Source organism: Pelophylax lessonae (assembly GCF_965119305.1).
Source record: "Pelophylax lessonae genome assembly, chromosome: 4".
Classification (NCBI taxonomy): Eukaryota; Metazoa; Chordata; class Amphibia; order Anura; family Ranidae; genus Pelophylax; species Pelophylax lessonae.
This window is the reverse complement of record NC_138771.1, coordinates 489,999,203-490,026,912: the sequence shown is the minus strand read 5'-3', so window position 1 is coordinate 490,026,912 and position 27,710 is coordinate 489,999,203. Positions and strand designations below refer to the sequence as shown.

Below are 27,710 nucleotides of genomic sequence, written 5' to 3'. Positions count from 1 at the left end.
CACTTTTGGTAGGAAGGATGGATTCGGACGAAGAACCACCTTATCTCTATGAACCACCAGATATGGTGAACGACAAGATAATGCGGCCAGCTCTGACACCCTGCGTGCAGAAGTAATAGCCACCAAGAAGGCCACCTTCTGGGACAACGTGGGTAGAGGAATCTCCCTAATATCTTCAAAGGGAGGTTTCTGAAGAACCGACAACACTAAATTAAGATCCCAGGGGGGTAACGGCGCGTGCACTGGCGGAGCCAGATGTCGCACCCCCTGGATGAAATTCCGCACCAAGGAATGAGTAGCCAAAGGCTTCTGAAAGAAGATGGCTAATGCTGAGACCTGACCCTTGATAGTACTCAAGGCCAGTTTCTGCTCAACCCCCTGTTGCAGAAAAGCCAATATTCGACTAATCGAATAAGACCGAGGACGGAACCCCAAAGGTTCACACCATGCAATGTAGGACTTCCATGTGCGATGATAAATCTTTCTGGAAGTCGCTTTCCTTGCTTCAACTAGAGTAGGAATAACTGAAGCTGACAAACCTTTGTCCTTTAGCACCTGGGTCTCAATAGCCAGGCCGTTAAAGCCAGCGATCGTAAAGCAGGATGGAAGATCGGTCCCTGAGACAGTAGATCCTCCCTGAGAGGAAGTCTCCATGGGACGTCCGCCACCAGTCTGACCACGTCGGCGTACCAAGCTCGACGAGGCCAGTCCGGAGCTACCAGGATTACTGGGATTCCTTCCTCCTCTACCCTGCGAAGAAGTCTTGGCAGTAACGCGAGAGGAGGGAAGGCATATATTAGCTGGTATTGCCCCCACGGGGCGATCAGTGCGTCTGCGGTTTCTGCTAGAGGATCGCGGGAGCGAGCCACGAATCTCTGAACTTTCCTGTTGAATCGTGATGCCAACAGATCCACATCCGGGGTGCCCCACCGTAGGCACAACTGGTGGAAAACGTCTGGATGGAGGGACCATTCCCCCTGATCCAGGGTCTGACGGCTGAGATAATCTGCCTGCCAATTCTCCACCCCCGGAATGAACACCGCAGAGATTGCTGGAACAAATCGTTCCGCCCAGCGAAGAATGCAAGCCACTTCTTTGGCCGCTCGGACACTCTTGGTGCCCCCCTGATGATTGACATAAGCCACGGCCGTGGCATTGTCCGACTGGATCCGAACCGGGCTGCCCTGGAGCTGCTCGGTCCAGTGAATCAGATAAAGTCTGATCGCTCTCAGTTCCAATACATTTATCGGTAACCTGGATTCTTCCGGGGACCAAAGTCCCTGGACAGATAACTGACCAAGAATTCCTCCCCATCCGGATAGACTGGCATCCGTGGTCACTATCGTCCAATATATTGGCAGAAATGACTTTCCCTGGCTGAGCATTGGAGACCGAAGCCACCAAACCAGAGACTCTCTGGTCTGTTTGCTCAATCGTATCTGATTGTCCAGGGATTCCGGATTCCGATTCCATCTGAGAAGAATCTCTTGCTGAAGAATTCGGGTATGGGACTGGGCAAATGGGACTGCTTCGAATGAAGCCACCATCAACCCCAGAACCCTCATGCACGTCCGAAGGGAAGACCAGCTGTTGGACAGTAACAACTGGACTGCTGATTGAATCTTTCGAAGTTTCCCTACCGGAAGGAAAACTCTCGTCCTGACTGTGTCTAGAATTAGACCCAGATATTCGAGCCTCTGGGTGGGAACCAGAAATGACTTTTGCTGGTTCACCAGCCACCCGAATTCCTGTAAAGAAATCATAGTAATTTCTATGTTTTGTAGCAAGGTCTGAGGAGATTCTGCATGAAGCAGAAGATCGTCTAGGTAACCTAGAATCGATATACCTCTTTGGCGCAGAAGTGCCAACATTGGGGCCAACACCTTTGTGAAGACCCGCGGAGCCGTGGCGAGACCGAAAGGTAACGCCACAAACTGATAGTGGTTCTCCTCTACGGAAAAGCGTAGAAAACGCTGATGTCCTGCGAAAATGGGAATGTGAAGATAAGCGTCCTTGATGTCTATGGACGCTAGGACATCCCCTGGATGCAGGAAGGCTGCTACCGTGCGAATGGACTCCATTCAGAATCTTCTATGTTGACGAAAGAATTGAGTGCTCTTAAGTCCAGAATTGGACGCACTTTGCCCTCTTTCCTGGGTATTGTAAACAGGTTTGAATAAAACCCTTGAAACCGTTCTGTCCAAGGAACGTGGACTACCACTCCTTGTTGTAGTAAATCTGTGACTGCTCTCCGCAGATCTTCTAAACGATCTGCGGATAGACGGATATTGGAAGGGAAGAATCGCGCCGGTGGGAGAGATCGAAACTCGATCTTGTACCCTGACTTTATGACTTCGCAAACCCATTTGTCCGGGATTCTGGAAAGCCATGGATCCGGGAACCGGCGAAGACGTCCCCCCACCCCAGTTATGGGTGGGGGCGCACCTTCAGGCTTTGGATGGTTTATCTTCAGGTCTGGAGGGGGCGGGCTTTTGCTTGCCCGACCAACGACCCCTGACGCCTCCTGCAGGAGCTTTGGAGGACTTAGTTTTTTCACCCGCTGGACGAAAAAACCTCTTGTGAGCAGAAAAAGAAGGCCCTCGTCTTTGACGAGTTCCTCTACCTTTTAAAATTTTGCGGTAAAAAGGTGCTTTTTCCACCGGTGAGATCCTTAATGATCTCATCTAAGTTGGCTCCAAATAGACGCTCTCCTGAAAAGGGGATATTAGCCAATGCTTTTTTGGAACCTTGGTCGGCTAACCAACCTTTTAGCCACAGTGTACGCCTGAGAACCACTGCTGAGACTGATGCTCGCGCCATTAATGGAGTGGCGTCTAACGCCGCATCACATACAAACTGTAACCCCTGTATCATTTGTTCCAACAAATCTGATACCGCCTGAGGGACTTCTTCTAAGTCCCGGCGTAACCACTTGGTCCATTCAGTTACAGCCTGCGAAACCAGACCAATAGCAATTATTGGCCTGAAAGCTGATCCAATCAAGGAAAACATGGTGCGAGACATAGCTTCTATCTTGCGATCCACTGGATCTTTAAAAGACGGAGCGTCTTCTAAAGGAATAACCGTGGCTTTATTCAATCTAGCAATAGGTGAATCCACCACAGGTGGTTCTGTCCATTTCTTAATAAGGGTTTCCTCAAACGGATAACGCCTGTCAATGCGTTTAGAAATATTAAAAGTGCGTTTTGGCAGACGCCATTCTTCATCGATTGGATTGCCAAAACATTTGGGCAATGGAAAAACCTTTGCCACTTTGATGCGCTTTTTAGTCCCAAAAGGGATCTCAGTTTCAGCTATTTCTGATGGAATACCCTGTAACCTTAAAGTCTCTTGAACAGATACAATGAGTGCGTTTACCAACGCTTCCTCTCGGGCTATGGCGGATGCCGAAACATCCTCCTCACTGTCTGAAGAGACAGGACCCGAGATACCAATACCAGATGAAGTACCTGCAACTGCAGAAATAGGCTCAGAGTCTGAATCCGAGGTTTCAGATAATAAGGGGTTAGGCGGGGGTCGCTTTCTTGCGCCCTGTCCCTGACAAGCCACTTCCACCCGGGACACAAAAGTTTCCATAATAGCTGACAAAGATTCAATTGTCAATGGGGTGCTGGAGGATCCCGCAGACCCCTCGAGGGGATCCGGAGGAGATACATGAGTGGCAGGGTCCATGTTAATACAGGACACCTTTGCCAGCAAAAACAAAAAAACTTTCTTTTTTTTTTTTTTTTTTTGTGTGTCTCCCCCTAGCGCAATAGCGCCCCTCAGAGTACCTGCTTCTCGATCCCAGAGAGAGAGAGAGGGACCCCAAAGGCTCACCAACCGATGCAGTGCAGTTTCCAACAAACTGCAGCCAGCGTCTGTCTTACACAGACTGGAAGGAGCTGTTTGCTTTTTCCCGGGCAGAAGGCGTGGCTCCGCCCCCTGTGTACGCCTTCCGGCGTTCCCAGCCCTCCACGAGGAAGCTGGGCTCACAAAACATGGCCGCCCCCATAGAAGAGACATAAGACTCCAAAAACATGGCGGCCGGCGTGACCTGAGGACATACATGCATTCGGTCTACGGAAAAATGGCGGCGGACCGCCGATATCGTCTTCCCAGCACACCACCTGTACTCTGCTAGAGGTGACATATGGATCTACAGAGATACACTGCACATAAGGTAGGATTATACCTCCTATGTCTGCTGTAATGTTACAGTCTGCTGGGTAGAGTGTTAGCTCTTGAACCAAGTCCACTTCCCACAAACACATGCTGTATTACAAGGGGGACTTGTAAGTATCAGATATATACTGACCATATATGGAGGGGCCCATAATATATACTGCCTCATAATGAGGAAAAAAAGGGAACGTTTACTCACCATACCGAACCGACAGGCACCCTCTCTTCACAATACCCTCTCCACCGGGGTGGGGGTTTGTGGACGCCTCGACTCTCTGGTACCTGGCGTCCAAGCGAGCTTTTAACTCGCAAAGTCAGTCCCTTTACTGGGACTCCGTCGCGGCCGACTCAGCGCACTGGTCTGCACGCGCTTTTAGGCAGAAACCGGGGTGACCACTGGATCTCAACATCCAGCCCGTCGCCCGGCCCCGCATACTTACTTGAATATGTCGCGGCCGACCAAGCGCAATGCCATGGTCTGCGCGCGCTCGTAGGCCGGCTGGGGTGACCACAAGTGTCGCCCAGTCCGGCATTTTTGCTTGAAGATCTCACAGGAAAAAACACTGGAGAAAAACTACCTAAAAAATGTCTTTTTCTTAAAGAAAAAAAGTCTTGCCAGGACCAAAAGATCCCAGCAAGGAACTTAGGTCCTTACTCCTGACTAGACAGAAAAAAACTGATTCCCTGTAGCAGAGAGAGGGAGGATATACCCTCAGGGACTGCCCCTAGGGTGGAGCCAGAACGTTTTGTCATTCTGCCTAGTCCTACTCCTGCGGAGACAACATAACCCAGCTCTTGAGAATCAAGAAGACTACGTCTGTCAATGAGCGATAGAGAAATGACGTTGCGCTGGTATAATGATGCAATGCTATGGGGCTGGTATGTCATTTTTTCCAGGGCTGGTTTTCATTCCCAGTCCGGCCCTAGGGCCCCACTTTTAGGTTTGCCCAGGGCCACACTTTGTCTAAAACCGGCCCTGGAAATTACAAAGGGAATTTCAAACTTAAGGCCACAGTAGCAGAGTTGGAATAATTCTCCCATTCAGCTGCACTACTACTGTGTAACATTTATTGGCAGCCCGATTAACAGGCGCTTCCAGGGACAATATAAATTACATGGGACAGGCTCCTATTTGCAGGGACTGTCCCAGGAAAAAAGGGACAGTTGGCAAGTATGCTATCTCTGCTCTGCAGGCACCATCCACTGCTCTACTGATATACATGCATGTGTGTTTGTGCTCTGGGGTGCACACCCTAATGTAATAGCTTGTGCACAATAATGTATATAATATACACAGCATCTCTGTATACAGCTGGGAAGGTTGGCCTATAAAAGCTCCAGGGCTCAGCACAAAAGGAATAACACACTTTAGGGTGGAGGACAGCTGAATCACCCAGCAGCTCTTTGTATTTGTTGAGAAGCCCAAACTGCTCCACTGAGTTCCCATCTCCTCCTACCTGCTGTGAACACCATGAGGGGGTCTCAGTCCTTTTAACCTAAAGGGTAACTCCACTTTTGTGGGGAAAAAAAATAGCAACTAAAGAAAAAACATAGCATAAAACACAAGCCATATTGTAATTGGACCTTATTAAAAATGACCTTTCCTTTTCACTCTGCAGCTGCTGTAATGTTCTGAAAATGCAATGAAATTTGGCTGCCTGGAGCTGTTCTGTACACAGAATTCTCCCCCAAAAACATCATTTCCGGTTTGTGTGATTGGCTAACTGATTTTCCCAGAAGTCATCCTAACATAAAAGTCAGATGTCAGGCATCTCCTGAAACAAAAATGTCATTTTTGATGAGATTCTCCCAATAGGAACACGTCTAAAGAGATGCAGGCCCAGCAGATTTCCTCATTAGAGCCCTGCAGCTGCACAGCTGATTGATAATTATGAAGCCACTCCCATTAGACCCACTCAGCACAGAGGAACACACAGGGATTTCTTCAGAAAAACAAAAAAATGTAAGAATCTGCAACAAAGGTTGTTATAATCCTTGCAATGTACAGAGATTACCCAGAGGGGAATGTTTTTTTCTCAACAAAAGTTGAGTTACACTTTAAAGTACAACTAAAAAAGGCAAAACTTTTTTTTTTTTTAGTTTTGGATAGATTGCAGAGGGATTAGAACGCTTGTCGGTTTTTATTGCTGACTGTGCCTCTGTTATGGAGATTCACCCTCTCTATTGGTGTAGTTTACTATAAAGAAAATCTGGTTGTCCCCAGAAAAGTAACAGAGGGGAAATCTTCCAATGGGGACACTAGTTCTGGTGACCAAGAAACTCCCTTAACTTGCAGAGATTTCCTCTCACTTCCTGTTAGGCCATGGGACAGGAAGTGAAGGGAAATCTCCGCAATGGGACACAGATGGGGTAAAAAAATAAATAAAAATTATAACCCTCCCTTGCTCTATCCAAAATGAAAATAACTTTTGCCCAGAATTCTACTTTAGGGTCTATGTTTTAAAGGCTAAAGCAGGAGGAGTGAGACACACCGGAAAGATGTGAACACCAAGTGAGGAACCAAGCTAACCATCATTAATCTACTTGAAAATTACAACCAAACACCAGATAAAATATTTTATTGCATTTTGGATGGAGCCCCCGAGAAGAGCTAGAGGCTCTGGTATTTTTAATTTTTTTGCTTTCTGTGTCCTGTTAAGATTTCCCCTCACTTTTTGGAAAGGATTTTTCTGGTTACAATGTATACTACAAATGTAAATGGGGGCCAGCAATAATGGATGATTACATATGCAGTCTCTACTTTCTGCTTAGCAGTGCTGCACAATGATTGTGGTTTACTGCTCCTTCCTCTGAATGCAAAGCTGAGTCTCATCACACTGACTGAAAACAGACTCCATTTATTAGACTGTCTTACATATAAACAGCCACTAGAGGGAAACACAACAGGTCTGGTTATAAAATAGAAAAATATGGATCAGTACACGTTTAAAATGTGTATACACACACCAAAACTTGCCTCAAACAGTAAAAGTGGATAGGTCAACAACATTACAAATCTGCATGGATTCCGGACTTCCATGATACACAAAAATGTCATTTTCCATAAAGCTCCACCTTTATCAAACAAAAGCCAACTTCAGCTCCAGCTAGTGACTTTGCCTAGGCTAGGATGATGTCATCAATCTGCTGCAGGCAAAGGAATTTGATTTTTTTTACTGGATATGTTTTATAGCACAAAGAAATCTATAATTTTTTCCAAATCGGCCTTTTTTGTTTATAGCGCAACAAATAAAAACTGAGGTGGTCAAATACCACCAAAAGAAAGTTCTATTTGTGGGGAAAAAAATGACATGGTTGGTTCAGTGTTGCATGACTGCACAATTGTCAGTTAAAGTAACTCAGTGCCGTATCACAAAAAAATGGCCTGGTCATGAAGGGGGGTAAATATTCTGAAATGCAAGTGGTGAATAAACTGCCCAGTAGATGGCGCTTCCCTATCTACCCCGATTGCACCGCATTCCTTTTCAAATTGCATGCAATTCTTTGCAGTGCGATTTGCTCCCATTTATTTTGTATCAATGCAAATTGCATCACAAAATATCAGTTTCTGTATCGGGAGCATTTTCATGAGTATGGGTATTGGTGCATCCCCACCTGAAAATCTTACACTGACATTACCCAGAAGTGCTATACACATTTGCATAATAATGCCCAGTTTACATTGCTACACTTTATAGAACATTTGCAGGGGCGGCTCAAGACAATTTTTTTGGGGGTGCTATGTTAGTGCTGGAAGAATTATGCAGCACTTGTTTAGTGTAACCACTTACATTGGTTGTCAGTGTAACCACCAACATTGGTGGTCCGTGTCCAGTGTAACCACTGACATTGGTGGTCCGTGTCCAGTGTAACCACTTACATTGGTGGTCCGTGTCCAGTGTAACCACTTACATTGGTGGTCAGCGCTCAGTGTAACCACTTACATTGGTTGTCAGTGTAACCACTAACATTGGTGGTCCATGCCCAGTGTAACCACTAACATTGGTGGTCCGTGCCCAGTGTAACCACTAACATTGGTGGTCCGTGCCCAGTGTAACCACTAACATTGGTGGTCCGTGCCCAGTGTAACCACTACCATTGGTGGTCCGTGCCCAGTGTAACCACTTCCATTGGTGGCCCGTGCCCAGTGTAACCACTTCCATTGGTGGCCCGTGCCCAGTGTAACTACTTCCATTGGTGGCCCGTGCCCAGTGTAACCACTTCCATTGGTGGCCCGTGCCCAGTGTAACCACTTCCATTGGTGGCCAGCGCTCAGTGTAACCACTTCCATTGGTGGCCAGCGCTCAGTGTACCCCTCCAACATTGGTGGTTAGTGTACCCCTCCTACATTGGTGGTCAATAACAAGTGTAACCCCTTATTAATTTTGCAGCCATGGAAAAAATTAAATAGCATGTTGCATTCGATGGATGACATTCAGTTTAATGGGGGCCACGCCACAACTGCCCTTCAACTGTGTGCATTTGTTGTTGCAACGTGGTGGGTCAGTATTTTCTAAGGTAAAACCGGCAGTGAGAAGGTGACAAAAGGGGGAGGTGTACTAAAACTGGAGAATGCAGAATCTGTTGCAGCTGGGCATGGTAGCCAGTCAGCTTCTAACTTCAGCTTGTTCAGTTAAGCTTGGTCAATAAAACCTGGAAGACGATTGGTCACTGAGCAGAGCTGCACCAGATTTTGCACTCTCCAGTTTTGATAAATCAACCAGGTTGGCTAGATCTCCCTTCTACTTTGGTGGTCACTGCATAGTGTGGTCATTACAATGGTGCCCATTGTGCCATACCTCCCAAATGTCTGAGATGGAAACGAGGGACACCTATTAGCAAAACTATGTACGCATAAGACACACCCCCTGGCTCGACCCCTTAAAGGAGAATTGTACCAAAAAAAAAAAAAACGCTTTTGTAACACTATTATTTCTTTATATTGGTTTTTGGAATATAGAAGTACAGCAATTTAGGAATTTAATGAAAGGTTTAGTGCTGAAAAACCTCTTGATAAATATTGCATTTTATAAACTATATAAATCAGACCAAAATGAGGGCCAAATGAGGGGGAAAAGAGGGACAGAGGGACTTTGTTCCAAATCAGGGCCAGGACCTCGAAATGAGGGACAGTTGGGAGCTAGGATTGTGTGCCTGCCCCCATTATATATTTGTAACCAGCATGCCCCCTTTTATGGGCAGATGCTTGAGCACCTGTATACACAGGGCCAGTCTTGGGACAGCTCATCAGGAGGCCAGGTCTACCAGCGGTCATTATAATAGGCAGTAGACCCAGGCTGCTCACTATGAACCTCTTCCCTGAAGCACCCTCCTGGGTGGCTGCTGATGGGGTTACATAGTTAGATATAGTAAGGTTGAAAAAAAAAAAGTCCATATGGCTCAACCAATAAAAAAAATACAGTAAAATGGTTACTATGAGGGTGTTTTGAGAATTTTTTGGGGTGCTAAAGTATACCCAAGTGCACCCCTGGCACCACCCCTGAACATTTGGGATCACTTTTAAATCATTCAATACATAAAGCCCAACAAATTTGAAAACAATTAATTCATTTCTGGCTGCAGCCAAAATAAAGCATCAGTCGACTTTACTCTGCAGAACCTCAAAGGCCTTCCTGTCACTTCTTCCAGAGTTCTGCTACTTTTCAAAACTTTAGAGCTTTGAAAGTCTTAAGCGTCCAAAAGCGATTTTTCGGCATCTATAAAAAAGGATGACAGATGGCTGAATACCATCACTTTATTGCAGCACCAGAGAGACATCTAACATACAGCGCCGTCAGAGGAGCTTCCAAACAAACTCTCGGGAGACATCAAAAGCTAAACGTCCCTCAAGGCCAATAAGTGATCCTGGAGAGCAGGTGGTATAGGCTGCCGCTGAAGATGAGCAAGTCTGCCTGGGTTTCATTAGAGTTGGGTTCAGCGAACCCAGAGGAAAGTCTGCAAACCCCAAACTTAGCATCAAACCCTTCTAAAGTAAATGGAAGTCGAAACAAGCACATTTTTGGCTTTTTAATAGCAATAAGCAAGCTATTGTTAAATAAAAGATCATGAGTAGTTGGGCACTGCCACAGCGGACATGCAAAAAACCAATGCAAAAAAACAAAAATGTAAAAATGTGCGTAAAGTAGTGGAGCTTTGGCTTACATGGCAACATCGGTAAAGTAGTGGAGCTTTGGATGTGGCTTAAAGGGCAACATGCGTAAAGTAGTGAAGCTTTGGATGTGGCTTAAAGGGAAACATTGAATATACACAAATCATTTAAATTGCGTGCATGGGGAATGCCTTAAGGCCCAATTCACATGTGCAATCTGAATGCGATGTGATCCATGTATCAGATCCACACAGATGTGCACATCGGGATGTGGCGGCTAGTGGAGAGATGCAGCTGGCCACCTGTCATTGATTTGAGCAGGCTGCTTGCATGACCCTCCATGGAACACCTGCACATCCCAGGCGGCTAAAGACAGACCTTCACAAGGGCACAGGGATTGGTATGAAAGAGGCGTAAAGCCGCACAAAGTGTTATGGGACAATATGATCTAGTCTTTTTAAAAAGTTAAAAAAAAAAAAGAAGGGGGGGGGGCGCGTTTGGGGTTCCCTTTAATCTAGCCTTCTCTCCAGGTATGCATCAGGAAAAGAATATAATCAAGAGTGCACCCACCCCTTCACATACCATACTTAAAGTGAGGGTTATTTGGGGGACATGGGCCTTTTTGCGGAATCTGCTCTTACATATCTACCCCCTCCCAGGGAAAAGTGTACAGGGGTACATTAATATCCCATATCCATTCCTACAAAGATGTTAATGTAAACACACAGATACCTTAGAAAAGTCCTTTAACGGGTGGCAGGTACATGAAGGGCCTTCCTCCAGGTTAGGGGAGCTCATGCCCATTACCGACCCATGCTATAATTTTAAGTGACCCTCACACCTCTCCTGCAGCTGCAGCACCCCCCTCGTCTCCGCCCCAAACTTGTCTTGGCAATTGGCTGAAGAGAGGATGACAACTCCTCCACCAGATCCTGTGCTTCTCCGTGCAGCCCTCGGAGAGGCTCGTTTCTGCCACCCCCCAACCCCATCTCAGCAGTCAGCAGCATTGAGAACAGAATGTCTTCTACAGAGAAGCTGCAGCACTCACTCATCTCAGCGTTCAGCAGACTCTGGCAGCTGACTCCAGCTCTCCTCTGGGTCCTCTTCCAGACCCTGCACTTTCTGCTTTTTAGCTTCCCACCTTTGCCCTCAGCTTCTTCCTGGCAGTAGCATAAGGTAAGGGGGGTGTACTGTGATGTAAGGGAGGGAGGGGGACTCTTGACTTCTGATGGTAAGGAAGGGGGGGGGGTGCTCTGGACATCTAGTATTACAGATACAACAGGCCTTTTGAGGGCAACCATGATGCTGATGTGGCCCATAAGAACTCTTGAGTTTGACACCCCTAATATCATCACTGCATTAGTGCTACTAGCGACAGTGTCAGCTAGTGACCCTCCCAGCCAATGTCTACTAGCGCCAGGTTGCCCACCACACTATTACAGTCACACTTCACTGATCACCACCATTACAATATAGCATTTAAAGCTGTTTAAATTCCAATATATATATATATATATATATATATATATATATATATATATATATATATATATATATATATATATATATATATATATATATACACACACACACACACACACACACACACACACACACACATACATACACGCACGCACGCACGCAACCGATTATCGGCAATGCCGACATATCGAGGGTCTATATGCACTTTCCCCGATATATCGGAATTGGCCCCTGAGGTCGTCGATATTGTCGTGAGGTCATCGCTTATGTTGCGCCACGCGCCTCCACGCACTACTGGGACATCTCCCGCCTTCTTAGGTCGCCTTCCTCAGCCTCGTCTGGAGTCGGGACAGTGAGTGTACACTACAGTCACAGTGCACAGTGTGTTTAACACAGCCGCCGTGGCCACATACTGGAGTCTGGACTCGAGTCGGGAGTGTGACCGTGAATGATTCTCATACAATACAGTCATAGTGCACAGTGTGTTTAACACAGCCGCCACAGCCACTTACACCCCACCCACCCACAGCTGCCCAGTGCCAGCCACCCACACACCCACAGGCCCTGCCTGTACCAGCTAGCCAGCCACAGACCCTGGGCCTGTACCAGCCAGCCACCCACCAAAGGGTGCCAGCCACCCACCAACAGGGTGACACCAAGCCAGCCACCCACCAACAGGGTGACACCAAGCCAGCCACCCACCAACAGGGTGACACCAAGCCAGCCACCCACAACAGGGTGACACCAAGCCAGCCACCCACAACAGGGTGCCAGAAAGCCACCCACAGTGCCAGGCATACGCCACCGACCCACAACAGGGTGACAGTAGCCAGCCACCCCACAACAGGGTGCCAGCAAGCCACCCAACAACAGGGTGCCAGCAAGCCACCCAACAACAGGGTGCCAACAAGCCACCCACAGCAGGGCAGGGTGCCAGCAGCCACCAGCCATTTTTTTAACATTGTCTCTTTCAAATTGCAATGGAGATGGATGAAGACAGAAAAAGTAAAAGTGTGTTCTGGGACTATTTCTCGTCTCAACCATCTCCAGGAAAAGCAGCAGTGTGCAACACATGCACAAACAACAGAAGCATGGGATCAGTAACTGCAGAAAAGAAAAATACGTCAAATCTTTGGGCCCATCTAGGAGTTCATTATTTTGAATTATATCATGCAGCACAGAAAAAACAAAATGAACATCAATGCGATTTTGAAATACCTCCTCCACTATCCCAGGGCCAGGCAACAACAACAGATATGTTTCAGAAAAAAACAAACCAGTGTCATTGTCTAGATTGAGATGGAAATGGATTGGAGTCAGTGGACTACTGATGCAGTAGTGCGCCACTCACTGCTGCAATAATTTTAAATCACTACTGCAGTCCCCATTGTCTAGCTTTTTTTCTAGCAGTTTTGCACTGACTGCAGCTAGTGATTTAAAATCATTTCAGTGCGTGCACTACTGCAGCAGTAGTCCACTGACTCCTCCAATCCACTGTCTAGCTGTTTGTTGTTATCTACCTTTTTTTCTAGCAGTTTAATTTGCACTGACTGCAGTGTTAAAAATGTTAACAAACATTAACATGTTCAGTAACGGATTTGTGTCAAAAATTATGTTTATGTTGCAAAACTTTAAATGTTCAAAATATCGGCTCGTATCAGCCGATACCGATATGCAATGGCCAAAATATCGGTATCGAAAAACCGATATCGGTCGATCCCTAATATTATATATATATATATATATATATATATATATATATATATATATATATGCACACACACATACACACACATATATATCATAGTTTGTAGACGCTATAACTTTCGCACAATCCAATTACCATACACTTTTTGGGAGTTTTTTTTTTTTTAACCAAAGACATGGAACAGAATACATTTTGGCCTAAATATTTGAAGAAATTCGATTTTATTGGATAGGTTTTATGGCAGGAAGTCGAAAATATATATATTTTTTTCAAAATTTGCAGTCTTTTTTAGTTTACTTAATAAAAAAATAAACAGTGGTTATCAAATGGTGCCAATATAAAGCGCTATTTGCGTGAAAAAAAAAAATGTATATCAAATTTAATTTGGGTTGCATTACCGAGCAGTTGCCAGTTAAAGTAGTGCAGTGCTAAATAGCAAAAAATGCCTTGGTCATGAAGGGGGAGGCTAAACCCTTCTGGAGGTCAAGTGGTTAGTATACCGAAAAAAAAAAAGTCAATATATGTCCTTCTTCAAGATCATCAACCGATGCATCCAGCAATTTAAATCATTGTAATCCACAAGGACCCACTACCCAAAGATGTTAACCCAACACACTTTCACTGCTAACTGAAACCCAGTGCTGCAATTGAAGTGTCAGGGATCTGTTCTTTAGCACCAGGAGTGTGTCAGGTGAACATCATTAGGCAGCATGTGAAATCATTAACCATATACGTTCTACCTGAACACAAATTTCATCCCCAAACCATCACTGGACAAAAATACAAGAAATGAGATGTGATCAGAGAAGTTCTGTACAGCTGTAATCCAAGACAGGTGCAGAAAAGGGCAATGGAGGATCAGCTGTAACTTTCCACCATCTGGGGATTAGGGGAAAGAATACAGAGGAAGCATCGGTGATGATCATCAGGTTTTATTCTAAATGTTCAGGGGTAGAATAAACAGAGAAGATTATTTTCACCCCAAAAAGGAGAGGGATTATCAAGTTCCTGGACCTGCTATGCTCTGCTGCATAATTAAATTAGATGTTTACAGCGAACGATAAATACTGTAAACACAGATCATAAAATGTCAAGGACAAACCGCCTGGCGTATCTGTAAGACATCCCAGAAACAGGGCGATAGCTGCAGTTAACCCCTCACTAGGGATTCTGAGTGAGCATCTAAATCGGTATACACTATATAGCCAAAAGGTATGTGAACTCCCCTCCAATGATTGAGTTTGGGTATTTCAAGTAAGTGTACTGCTAAAACTACATTATACACAGACATTTTAGACAATTGTACTCTCCAAATTTAGCCCCCTTGTCCTAAATAGAGACTAATATGTCAATTTCATTTTTGGCTGGGCTGTAGTTAGCTCAGGCTGATTGTATAGTTTTCCACCTGTTTTTTCCCCCAAGCTTAAGTTAGCTTGTGATCTCTCACTGTTGTCACTGGTATCAATGGTTATAGAGATTTTACAAACAATACTGGTTTAATAATATTTATATTTTCTACAGCCAAAACAATAAGAGGTTTATGCCACTGGTGCATGCTGTGGGGGGATATATATTTGGGACAGTGCCCACTGCCTAGGGAGATGATGCTGGATGGAGCTCTGCGGTTAGACCCAATGGCCTGGTTTGTGGTCTGTGCTGAAGTGGTTCTGAAGCTATCCTGCCTGATGTGGAGGAAGCTGTGCCAAAGAAAATTGTCGGGGAAGGCCCCTTGCTGGACAGAGCTAGGAAGGCAGCTGGTCTCCCAGAAGGGCCTGATGACTCACTTGAAGAGCGCACTGAAATCTGGGAATGTGCTTACAGTGTTGTTGGATTGACTTAGAGGTTCTGACACTGAAGCTGAACATTGATCTGGAGAGTCTATAAGTGATCTGCTATGGTATATGGGACCCCTTACCCTCACAGCCTTAACCATTCTGCAATAAAACTTTAAAGAAAAGGGACTGCCACCCAATATGCTCTCTGCCCATTTTAGTCATGGACCCAGCCCTGGGGTGAAATGCTCGCCCACCCCTGCCTCTGGAGTGTCAGAGGGGTGCTACACAACCTTGTGGTAACAGTTTGGGGAAGGCTCCTTTCCGTTCCAGCATGACTGTTCCCTTGTGTACCAAGCCAACTCCATAAAAGACATTGTTTGACCAGTTTGGTGTGGAGGAATGAGTATCCTGCTCAAAAGCTTTAACCTCAACCCGACTGAGCAGCTTTGAGAGGAACTGGAGAACCAATGGCGAGCCAGGTCTTGAACGAAAAAAAGTCAACCTCCTCCATTCATAGAGCGATTTTCATTGAGAGAAGCAATAGTACGTTTCTTATGAATGGAGCGGTGGAATGGGCAGAAAGGGCACCTGTGAAGCCGGGGCAATGTCACTAGTGTGTTCAGGGGAAAAACTAAATTGGAAAGCCAAAAAGATATGCAAGAGCAAAAAAAAAAAAAAAAGTTTTAAAAAGTAATGTTAGACAATTTTACATCAACATGCAGAAATGAATTTTAGGAAAAGGGGAGAAAGGTCTACTTTAAAAGTCAATAAAAACCACCTCAAAGTTAATTTCCAGAATAAAATATATATATATATATATATATATATATATATATATATATATATATATATATATATATATACACACACACAAGAAAAGCAAGAAAAAAAAAAGAAAGAAGTATGTGTATTGAATCTTGGTGTGCTTTGTGTATTTCTTCCATATCTGCGCAGTAATCGAGTGTGCAGGAGCTTCCTGTAATAAAGACCAGTCACTGCTGCTCTCTCCTTGTGCACGGTGACTGGTCTGGTCTCCACCCCCTTCTTTCGTTTTGTACAGACAGGTTGTAAAGGATGTGGCCTGCTGGCCCCTCCCACAGCACTGCTCAGGTTATGTATAGCACAGTTACAATGTCACTGCTACCTCCAAGAGGACCAGTAAAATGCAAAAAACACCTTGTCCTCAGATTCCTAAAAAGGCAGCCAAGTAGTTCACTTTGAATGAGTGACATCACTGGACTGTAGGAGGAAGACTTGTCTACATACAAGGTTCTCACGTGAATGTAGATTTGGGCACAAGCTGAATGGGTCTTTTATAAACATTTTACAGATAACAGACAGATAGCAGCTAATATCCCTATTTGTATTAGGCTCCATTCATACCTGAGCGTCTCGTTTTCAGACATTTTTAGGGAATTTTTGAAGGTGTTTGGAGGCATGCATTCACATCTGACTAAAAACTCTTGTAATCTGCCAAATAGGACTTTGAGCTTTAGGCGACAAAACGCTCATATGTGAACAGGGGCCATTAAAATGAATGGGTTTTTGCTTGTTAAGACATTTTGGAACTTCAGAGATGAGCATTGTACGAGCGGAAAAACGCTCAGGTGTGAACAGCACCTTGGGCTCTGTTCACATACTGGAGAATCGGCGTACAAGAATTTATTTTGGGCAACCGACGCCCCGCAATTTTATTTGCACAATTTTACCGCAAATCGTCGGGCATGGGGGAAAAGTAGAGATATTCTCACTTCAAATCTCTACAAGAGCAATGACTCCCATTAAAAAGGAGGGTGGCATGTAGGACTCGATCCATGATTCCCATATTTTACGAAATGTAGTTATCTTCTCTATTTGTCTAGCAATTATTTTCTCAAAGGCGATTACATTTGAAACTTGGTGCTTGACAACAGCAAAAGTAGACAGTTTGGATATGCCATGCCTGCCCTATAACCCTGTTTGCTGCCATGATAATATGTGTGCCCAATCTAAACTGAGCATTGGTGCACTCCTCAGGTCCTCTGCCCATAAGGGTGTCATAGTGGTCATTAGGAATGGATTTACCCGTGAACGGATGTATAGAGCACATGTGTCAAACACAAGGCCCACGGGCCTAATCTGACCCTCCAGGCCATTTCATGTGGCCCTTGCACCTCTCCTGCAGCTGCGGTTCCCCCTCTTATGCAGCCGTGGAGAGGCTCATCTCTGCCCTCCCATCTCAGCAGTAGAGGATGACAGAACTTCTACACCTTTGTTTCGGCCCCCCCTGGTCTCAGCATTCAGCAGAATCCAGCCCTCCTTTGGTCCTCCCCCAGACCTTGCACTTTCTGCTTCCCAGATCTTCCCCCAGCTTCTTCCCAGCAGCAGCACAAGGTAAGGGGTGTGCACTGACTCATGATCTCTGATGTAAGGGGGGGGGGGGGGTGGGGATGCTCTCGACATTTAGTCTTACAGATACAACTAGCCCTTTGAGGGCAACCATAATGCTGATGTGGCCCACAATGAAATAGAGTTTGACACCCATGGAATAGAGCATATGATTGACACAGATTCAGAAATGTCTGATTTTAATGTGTTTGAAAGTCTTTTGCTTGACAGCTGCGAAGGCCCTTCGGGAAACAGGTGGAAATTGCCGGGAAACAGGTGGAAATTGCCAAAATACGCAGGGGAGTTAAAGTTTAATTAATCAGACAAAATATATGGAAAGTAGATAAATATATCTTCATTTTATTATACAGTAATAAAAAAAAAAAAAAAAAAAAAAAAAAAAAACTTCCACACACAAAGTATAATAATAATAAAAAAAGAAGTTTATATCTTATTAGAACATATACACACACACATACAAACTTTTTCATACTATTTATCCCTCGAATATCTGTCTTTGCCACAAAAACTCACTTTGTAACAAAAAAAAAAAAAACACAAAGTAAACTTCTATTGCCACCAGAAATGCTCTTGATGTCTTTCATAAACTCGCTACATTGTTAAATTGTATTTACACCCAAGAAAAACAGACCTTAGATGTGGCAGCTGCATTATTTTTTTTGGGTTTCCTCCCCCCTTTATTTTCACCTGGTAATCCTGCCAGTAAGTGCAAGAGTGACAACACTCGCTGTACTGTAGCTATCTAGAATGACGAAACACTGTGCCCCTAAGATAGAACTACAAAACACTTCCCACTCTCATCCATAACAAAGGGGTTTTGTAGTCCTCAGAGATAGCTGCCAACAATGTAACAGGAAAAATTGCAGCATAGGCAAACAGCGCAGTAGTTATCAGCTGACAGAACATACAGAACAAACACACTATCAAGGGTATATTTAACAGACCAAAAGCGACCAAATAAAGAAGTTGAATGAAAGGGTTCATATACACTAAAGTTCACATTACTGCGTGTGGGAAATTCCCGTGTTCCCAACTCACAGAGAAATGTGGTGCATGTTAGCAGACGTGTGGGGGTGCCATTACTGTATATGCCAGCGTATAAGGCGACTGGGCGTATAAGACGATCCCCTAATTTTACAGTTAACATAGGTTTTGGGCTATACTCGTCGCATTAGGCTACCCCCCTTTCCGAGGTAACACCATATAAAAACATCTGTTTTGTTTACACCCACTAATCTGTCAGCCTGCTGGATGTGCGGTAATACTGTATGTACAGTAGCTTCAGCTACATACAGTATACCGCACTGAGCCAATCACCGTAAGCGATGTATTCTATTATTAAATACAAAGCCAGCTCGGACTGGCTGAGTCAGAGGTTGTAACATCATCAGCCCGCCTCTCTGACTCAGCCAATCCAAGCAGGCTTTCAATTCATCAATAGAACACATTGCTCGCTGTGATTGGCTCAGCGCTGTATAATATATGAAGCTGAAGCTACGGTACATACAGTATTACTGCACATCCAGCAGGCTGACAAATTAGGAATGTTCTTTTGGGCCAACTTTGTAAAGTAGTCCTAAACCTGGAGTGCTCTTAAGGTTCACATTTTATACTCCGCATATAAGGAGGAGGGATTTTTTTTACCCCCTCCGGGTTTCTGTGGTTAAAATAAACAGGCTGCCTACCAGTAACAGCTGGTGCGAACAAACCCCTCCAGGTAGGCACTCACCCTAAAAACTGAGCCCTCCAGTGGTCACAGCTCCCCTGATATCCAGCACCACGTCTTCTTTGTTAACAGGTCTTCTTTCTGGGTTCTAAATCTCCAGCCTCCTGTCCCAATTGGCCAGGACGAGAAACCGGAAACTGATGGCGACTATTGATTCTCTAATATCACAAAGTGGGAGGGTTCGGGACGCAGTGCCCTGAGCCCCGACGACAACATAAAACAAGCCAATTAAAGCCTCAGGCTTGAATCATGTGCTAGTAAAAAAATGAAACCTAACAAACCTTTTAGCCCGGAGCCCAACACAGTCACATAGAACGATTGCTTTTTAAATTTTTAAATAAATTTGATTAACATTTTTTAAATTTAGGATGTTAAAAAGGTCTTATTAGTTATGTAAAAATACATTGTTTTAATATTTGAATATGCAAACTAGGGGGCGGCACCCCTTATGGCCTGACCCCTACTGCTGCCTACCCAAAGGAAGAATGACGCAACATTGTGAACCTAGCCTAACAAAGCTGCAAATGTAATTGTACCATGCTATTTGGAATGGTAACACAAGGAATCTCATCATTCAGGGACAAATTTTCTTTTCCTGGGCAGCCATGTGACTCCTCTACACATTAGAGAGACTCCAGAGCCTGCAGCTTCCTGTATTATATGTACCCCTAGCAGCTGACACATGCCTAGTCAATGAGCATCCTCAGGACCTAGCAGTGCCTGAAATACGAGACTGTTCGAGCCAACATGTACTGTATATAACAAGCATTGTACACACATAGCAATCACATTGGTCTTTTAAGCAGCCTGTACAGACACTCTAAATGAAACAATTTAAAATTTCAGCTCCTGACCAGAGGACGGTAATTTAGGGCTGCAAGTGGTAAAGAAGTTCAGAACCAGAAAAGAGAAATATTGTGAATCCATGAACGGATTTTTCTTACCGGGAGAAAAGTTCCTTTTTCAAGTGAAGCTGCTCCGTCTTCATTCGTCGCACGTTCCCAGACATCTTGACAAACTCTCGGTCCATAGACTCCATGTGCTTGTCTAACTGCTTCAGCCTCTTCTCCCAACTTGCCTTCTTCTGCTTCATATCAGCTGTTATGACCTATTGGGAGAGAGATAAGCAGATGAGGATGACAACTTCAAGCACATCCAAAAGGAATCAACTGGATCAAATGGGCAGGCCAGGGACAATCAGGCTGGGGATCGTAACGGAACTGACCCCCACACTGTACATGTGGATTTCCATCAGTATACGGCTTCCTCCCAGTCGTGAACATAGATATCAGATTTTCCAGCCACCCCCATACAAAGCTAGCCGCCAACTTGGCTTGTACTGGAATCTTCTTTTTTTTGAACAGTCACACAGAATTTATATACAGCATGGACCTCCCCCTCCTGATCAGATTACCACACACAGGTCAGGGGTTGCCTGACTATGTTATCATAAGCAGATGAAATTGTATACAGATATTGAATTAACCTGAACAAATTATCTAGCCATCTGGAAAGAAACAATATGTGAGTTCATTAACATTTAACAATGGGACAGGTGGGCTTAACAGAATCCACAGCACATCTCAATACACACATAATAGGGAGAGCCTGTCTCTGCCATTGAAGTACAATACACATTAGCATAAGTGTAAATACATACCCCATCTGAAGCAATCCAAGTCATATTCTCAGTGTCCATTAAGTATCTGTCTTTCACTCCCAGTGACGGTGAGTACCGTCACAGGGAGTTAGGAGCTACAAGATGCTGAGCACCCTCCAGCCAGGAAGTGAGTCGGGTTCTGACTTGCTGCATCATCTAATGCACATTATAGGAAGCTCACAGTGTGCAGTGAAATCAGAGTAATTAATTGCAGTACAGGAGAGCAGCCTGTACAACAGTGCAAGACTGAGAGGATAAAGTTCATCTGTACAATAATCTTAAGTCCAAATCTTTTCATAGTTAAAACTCATCAGGCTTTATTCAAAGAAGGACCAGAGGCATAGTTTGGCATGGAAGAATGTCAGCTCTGGGGACCAGCCTCAAGTGCAGATATTTCACCACTATCAGTGCTTTTATTATCAAATTACTCTACATTTACCTCTAGCATCTTCCCAGATAAATCCTTCACATCAATATTGGAGGTGACCAGACGCTGCAAGGACTCCAGAAGCTGATCCGCCATCACACACGTGTCATCCTGCTGTGGATGGACAAAACAAAGGCAATAAAAAGGTGAACAGTATGCTAGAGAGAATCACTTTTTAGACTTTTAAAAGTCTTAGTAAAAGTTTTTATCTGGCGCTGTCAGTCTGCATGAATAAATTCCTGATATACCACAATGAGCAGCAACAATATTTCAAAGATCCACCTTTTATTATTAAAAAAAAAAAAACATCCTAGAATTCCAGTCAGTGACTGTGCCTAGGCTGCGATTAGGCCATCTGTCTGCTGCAGGCAGAAGGAAGCATTTCCTCTGTCTCCTCTCCCCCACTGATCAGACTGCAACACTAACATTATAGCAAGTCACAGGGCAAAAGACTGTAGCAGGGATTGATCTGTGTCAGACACTTGTGAAAATGGCAAAGGACTGCAGTGGTAACAGATTTACACAATTGTGTCATCTCATCTCTAAACCAGCATCTCAGTCTAGGAAGTGAATGTTGACTCTGGAAGAATTGTACCCTAAAAGGGGAAGTTCCGCTTTATGCCCTCCTCTACTATTTGTGTGGAGGGAAGGTGCACGTATCTGGTTTTGACAGGTACTCATCCATTTCCTGTTGGATGCCAACAGGGCATCCATCGGAAGTAGTTCTCCGCAGCACGGCCTTCCTAAACCATTCACAAACTGCAGAGTGGCCCGCACATGCGCAGTGGGCAGCTAGCTGTGAAGCTGCATGGAATCGCAGCCGGCTGCCCACAGTAAACATGCAAGCACCAGGGACCCAAAGCCTGATGAAGATCAGGTTAAGGTGAGGACAGCGCTGGACCCCTGGACAGGCGGTTGGGTTGGCAACCTAACGCCTACGGGCCGCACCTGGTCTGCCACCACTAAATGTCCGGCCTGTCAGTGCCCATGTGCACCCGACCCGCAGACATTTTCTCCACTCTCCTTTTTCATTGTACAGCCTCCGGTATCACAGGGCTGGATGGGGGCGGGAGCTGCTGGAGTTAATTTTTCACATCAAACAGCAGGTGATTGATTGCCAGGTGATCCTGGCAATCAAAAGCCAGCCTGTTAATGGGAAAAGGTAACTTTAGCAGTGCCTGTCCCCACCCAGACCTGCGATACTGGCTGATCTCTGCTCTGCACACCTGTGTAAGGTAGGAGAGTTCTACCTACACAGTGTGTGTGTGTGTGTGTAGGGTGGGGTGCAGGGGGGGGGGGGGGGGAAGAGGACACTATGGGGGTACAGAGGACAATGCTTTGGGGGGCACAGGAAACTGCTATGGGGGAGGGGGCAGAGAACACTTTGGGACAGATGTGAAGGGGGACAGAAGACACTGCTATGGGGGTACAGAGGACAGTGCAATGGGGGGGACCCTATTAAGGACCTATTACCCCCTGGGAACAGGGATCTCTTCTCGCTTGGGGACAAGGACCCCATCACCACTGGGAACAGGGACCTGTTCTCACCTGGGGACAGGAACCCCTTTCTTATTTGGGGCAGGGACCCCTTATAAGCTGGGGATAGGCCCCCCATCTCCCCTAAGGGCTGGAACCCCATTTTTCCTAGAGACAGGAACCCCATCTCCAGACCATACTGGCTGGCAGGGCCGGCGTCAGCGACCCTTGGGTGCCAGAAAGGTGGAAGGGGGCAGTAAAATCCAAATCCCCAGCCTCAGGGTGAACTGGCTTTGTACCAGTGAAGCACCTCAAAGTGAGATAAACCTGTACTGTTATTACTAGGTTAGGATTATTATCTTCATTTATTAGCAGCTGAATGTGGCCATCTACTCATTCACATACATTGAATCCGGCCCTTAACTGGAAAAAGGTTGGTGACCCCTGAGCTATAGTATTTGCAGCTGCTGACTTATTTATTTTTGGAAGAACCACTTTAACCACTTGCCGACCAACCACCATAGTTATATCATACTCATACATTGCTTTGTGTAGCAGATAGTAAGGGGGGGGGGGGGAAACGCACCAATTGGCTGGAGGAGGAGCCAATAAGTGGGTCCAGCGGACATGATGTCCACCGGGCACCCGCGATCGCACAATGGAGAAAGAACAGCGGTCTGCCAATGTAAACACGGCAGACCACTGTTCTGTCAGTGATGAATACAGGGCTCCTGTGTTCCTCCTATTTAGGAACACAGGTCTGTGTTCTTCCAGTGATTACAACCCCCACACAGTTAGAAAGCATCCCCTAGGCTCACATTGAACCCTTTGATCTTCCCTGGTTATAACCTATTCCTTGCCAGTGTCATTAGTACAGTAACAGCACATTTTTAGCACCGATTAATGTCACTGGTCCCCCCAAAAGTATCGGTTAAGGGTCCGAACTGTCCACCACAATGTCGCAGTCCCGCAAATAACTAAATAAATAAATCTCTCCATTATTAGTAAAAAATAAATAAAAATTACATCTATCCTCTAGTTTGAAGATACGATAACTTTTGCGCAAATATATATACACTTATTGGGATTTTTTTTTTTTTACCAAAAAAAATTTAGCAGAATACATATTGGCCTAAAAATTGATTTTTATTTTTTTTCCATTGGGAATGTATATATATTTATATAGAATATATTTTAATAGAATTGTTACTCTGTTTTTCTTTATTGCACAAAAAAAAAAAAAAAAAAAAAAACGTAGAGGTGATCAAATACCACCAAAGAAAGCTCCATTTGTGGGGAAAAAAAATGACATCAGATTTATTTGGGTACATTCTCGCACGTACTCGCAATTGTCAGTTAAAGTAAATATTTGATGCATGCTCAACTTTAAATAATAGACATTTACGGGGGCTGTCATTTTTGTTCATTACATAGGCAGGCTTTGGAACTTAAAACATGTAACAATGTGGAAGTTACTTAAAAGCTGGTTTTCAGATAACATTTTTACAGCAGTATTATAAACCTCACACACACACACACGCACGCACACACACACCAGGGTCTGAATTGGAGAGAAAATTACTTGGTGTAGTGGGTCTCAAATGGGGCCCCTGAAATCACCAAAGGGCCACACAGTATATTCAGTGAACATTATATTACAGAACACAGCCAGAGACTACACTTCTTATACAGGAGATGGTCTGAGACTACACTTCTTATACAGGAGATGGTCTGAGACTACACTTCTTATACAGGAGATGGTCTGAGACTACAGCTATTATACAGGAGATGGTCTGAGACTACACTTCTTATACAGGAGATGGTCTGAGACTACACTTCTTATACAGGAGATGGTCTGAGACTACACTTCTTATACAGGAGATGGTCTGAGACTACACTTCTTATACAGGAGATGGACTGAGACTACAGCTATTATACAGGAGATGGTCTGAGACTACAGCTATTATACAGGAGATGGTCTGAGACTACACTTCTTATACAGGAGATGGTCTGAGACTACACTTCTTATACAGGAGATGGTCTGAGACTACACTTCTTATACAGGAGATGGTCTGAGACTACAGCTATTATACAGGAGATGGTCTGAGACTACACTTCTTATACAGGAGATGGTCTGAGACTACACTTCTTATACAGGAGATGGTCTGAGACTACACTTCTTATACAGGAGATGGTCTGAGACTACACTTCTTATACAGGAGATGGTCTGAGACTACAGCTATTATACAGGAGATGGTCTGAGACTACAGCTATTATACAGGAGATGGTCTGAGACTACAGCTATTATACAGGAGATGGTCTGAGACTACACTTCTTATACAGGAGATGGTCTGAGACTACACTTCTTATACAGGAGATGGTCTGAGACTACACTTCTTATACAGGAGATGGTCTGAGACTACACTTCTTATACAGGAGATGGTCTGAGACTACACTTCTTATACAGGAGATGGTCTGAGACTACACTTCTTATACAGGAGATGGTCTGAGACTACACTTCTTATACAGGAGATGGACTGAGACTACACTTCTTATACAGGAGATGGTCTGAGACTACACTTCTTATACAGGAGATGGACTGAGACTACAGCTATTATACAGGAGATGGTCTGAGACTACAGCTATTATACAGGAGATGGTCTGAGACTACACTTCTTATACAGGAGATGGTCTGAGACTACACTTCTTATACAGGAGATGGTCTGAGACTACACTTCTTATACAGGAGATGGTCTGAGACTACACTTCTTATACAGGAGATGGTCTGAGACTACACTTCTTATACAGGAGATGGTCTGAGACTACACTTCTTATACAGAAGATGGTCTGAGACTACACTTCTTATACAGGAGATGGTCTGAGACTACACTTCTTATACAGGAGATGGTCTGAGACTACAGCTATTATACAGGAGATGGTCTGAGACTACAATTCTTATACAGGCGACTACAGCTATTATGCAAATTAAAAAAAACCTAGCCAGCACCTGCTTCCGAGATCAAATTCAACAATGTCCTCCATCGCTCACGTGTTTCAACCTTCAGCAGGCTATGGTTAAGACCCGCTGAGAGTTAAAACACATGAGCAAGGAGGACATTATGTTGTATTTTATTTTGGTGAAAGCATTGCATACAGGGTTGCCAACCGTCAGTAAATTTACTAACAGTTTAAAAAAATCTGATTTTTACAGCGGTTTGTAAATTTTAGGGGCTAATAATTTGTCACGCTATGTGAACTTTTTAGATCTAAACCAGGCAAATTACTTGTTACTGGTATTGTCAGTATTTCCATATTGTGCTTGTACTATATTAAATATTGATTGTCTTTGTTTTTAATAGTTCTGTCATTTTCAGGTTGTCAGTGAAAAATATGCAACGTCAGTAAATTTTTCACGTTTTGTCAGTACAAAATGCTGCAGGAGGTTGGCAGCACTTATTGCATGCGTTTCGGAAGTGGGTGCCGGCTACATCTATTTGCATTGAAGATTATAAAGCTGACATGAGTTTTCCGTGCACTGCATCTTACACAGACCGTTATTCACATCAGGTGAGCAGCGGCTTGCAATTCCTTGGACTACAGCTATTATACAAGAGGTGGTCAGAGACTACAATCATGACACAAGATAGATTGTCAGAGACTGCAGGTATGTTACAGCAGATGGTCAGACTCTATGAATGAATAATTGAGTTGTTGGAGAATGCATTCTTCAGATCAGTGTTAATTTTGGCAGCAAATTTTAATTTAGTCTTAGTCTTAGGACTAAAATGGCATTTTAGTTTTAGTCCCATTTTAGTCTTCTGCAAGTGTTTTAGTTTTAGTCGTATTTAGTCGACTAAAACTCCAGTATATTTTAGTCGACTAAAACGCCCTACATTTTAGTCGACTAAAACTCATTTTAGTCATCTATAATCAAATGGGTGTAGTTCAATTGTAATTTGTAATGCATTATTTAAGCATTTCTCTACAATTTCCAAACTCATTATATACTACTGCTGGTCCTGGAGTGAAAAATCTATATGTTATTATTTATGCTTTGAGCATGCACCAGTGTTAATTTTTGGCAGCAAATTTCGATTTAGTTTTAGTTATAGTCTTTTGACTAAAATGCCATTTTAGTTATAGTCGTATTTTAGTCTTAAGACTAAAATGCCATTTTAGTTTTAGTCGTATTTTAGTCATCTGAATTGTGTTAGTCGACGAAAACGTTTTAGTCGGTTTTAGTCGACGAAATTAACACTGCTTCAGATGACCATTATAGGCTGGAGACCCATTACATAATACTGCTAAAAGTCACTGAGATTACTAACATATCCAATACCAGTTGGTATCAATCAAGTGGATTTGTTCTGTAATGTTGAAGATGTTTTGTAATGTATCCAAGTCACTTCTTGAGTTCTAATACATGTCAGGAAGATACCCCAGGGGTTATATCCACACAGGTAGCACAGACACCTTAATCCAATCCCCATGGATTCACCCATGAGGGTGAAAGTTGTGAACCACCCTGTTCTAGTTCCATAATCCCAGGAAGGCTTCATTTATTTATGGTACTTTTATATTGCCATCAATTTACGCAGCACTTTACATATACATTGTACAAGGAGCTTAAAATCTAAGGGCCCTAACTCACATTCATACATACACATACTAGGGCCAATTTACCTACCAGCCTGTCTTTGGAGTATGGGAAACTGGAGTACCTGGAGGAAGCCCACGTAGGCACAGGGAGAAAATGCAAACTCACTGCAGATGG

General features: G+C 44.2%; 2 protein-coding genes across 2 annotated transcripts in view; both read right to left on the bottom strand.

Moving 5' to 3' along the window:
* The window catches only part of ETFRF1 (electron transfer flavoprotein regulatory factor 1), a 305,885-nt gene that overhangs the window by 213,006 nt on the left and 65,169 nt on the right, over window positions 1–27,710 (bottom strand). The window lies entirely within an intron of this gene.
* Window positions 1–27,710, bottom strand: part of LOC309554427 (inositol 1,4,5-triphosphate receptor associated 2-like) — a 224,196-nt gene that overhangs the window by 142,167 nt on the left and 54,319 nt on the right. The window contains exons 12-13 of the mRNA XM_082256145.1: window positions 21,473–21,574; window positions 20,318–20,481 (exon numbers count right to left, since the gene is read on the bottom strand). Of these exons, the coding sequence (XP_082112271.1) occupies window positions 20,318–20,481; window positions 21,473–21,574 (266 nt within the window). The remainder of the gene's footprint in view (window positions 1–20,317; window positions 20,482–21,472; window positions 21,575–27,710) is intronic.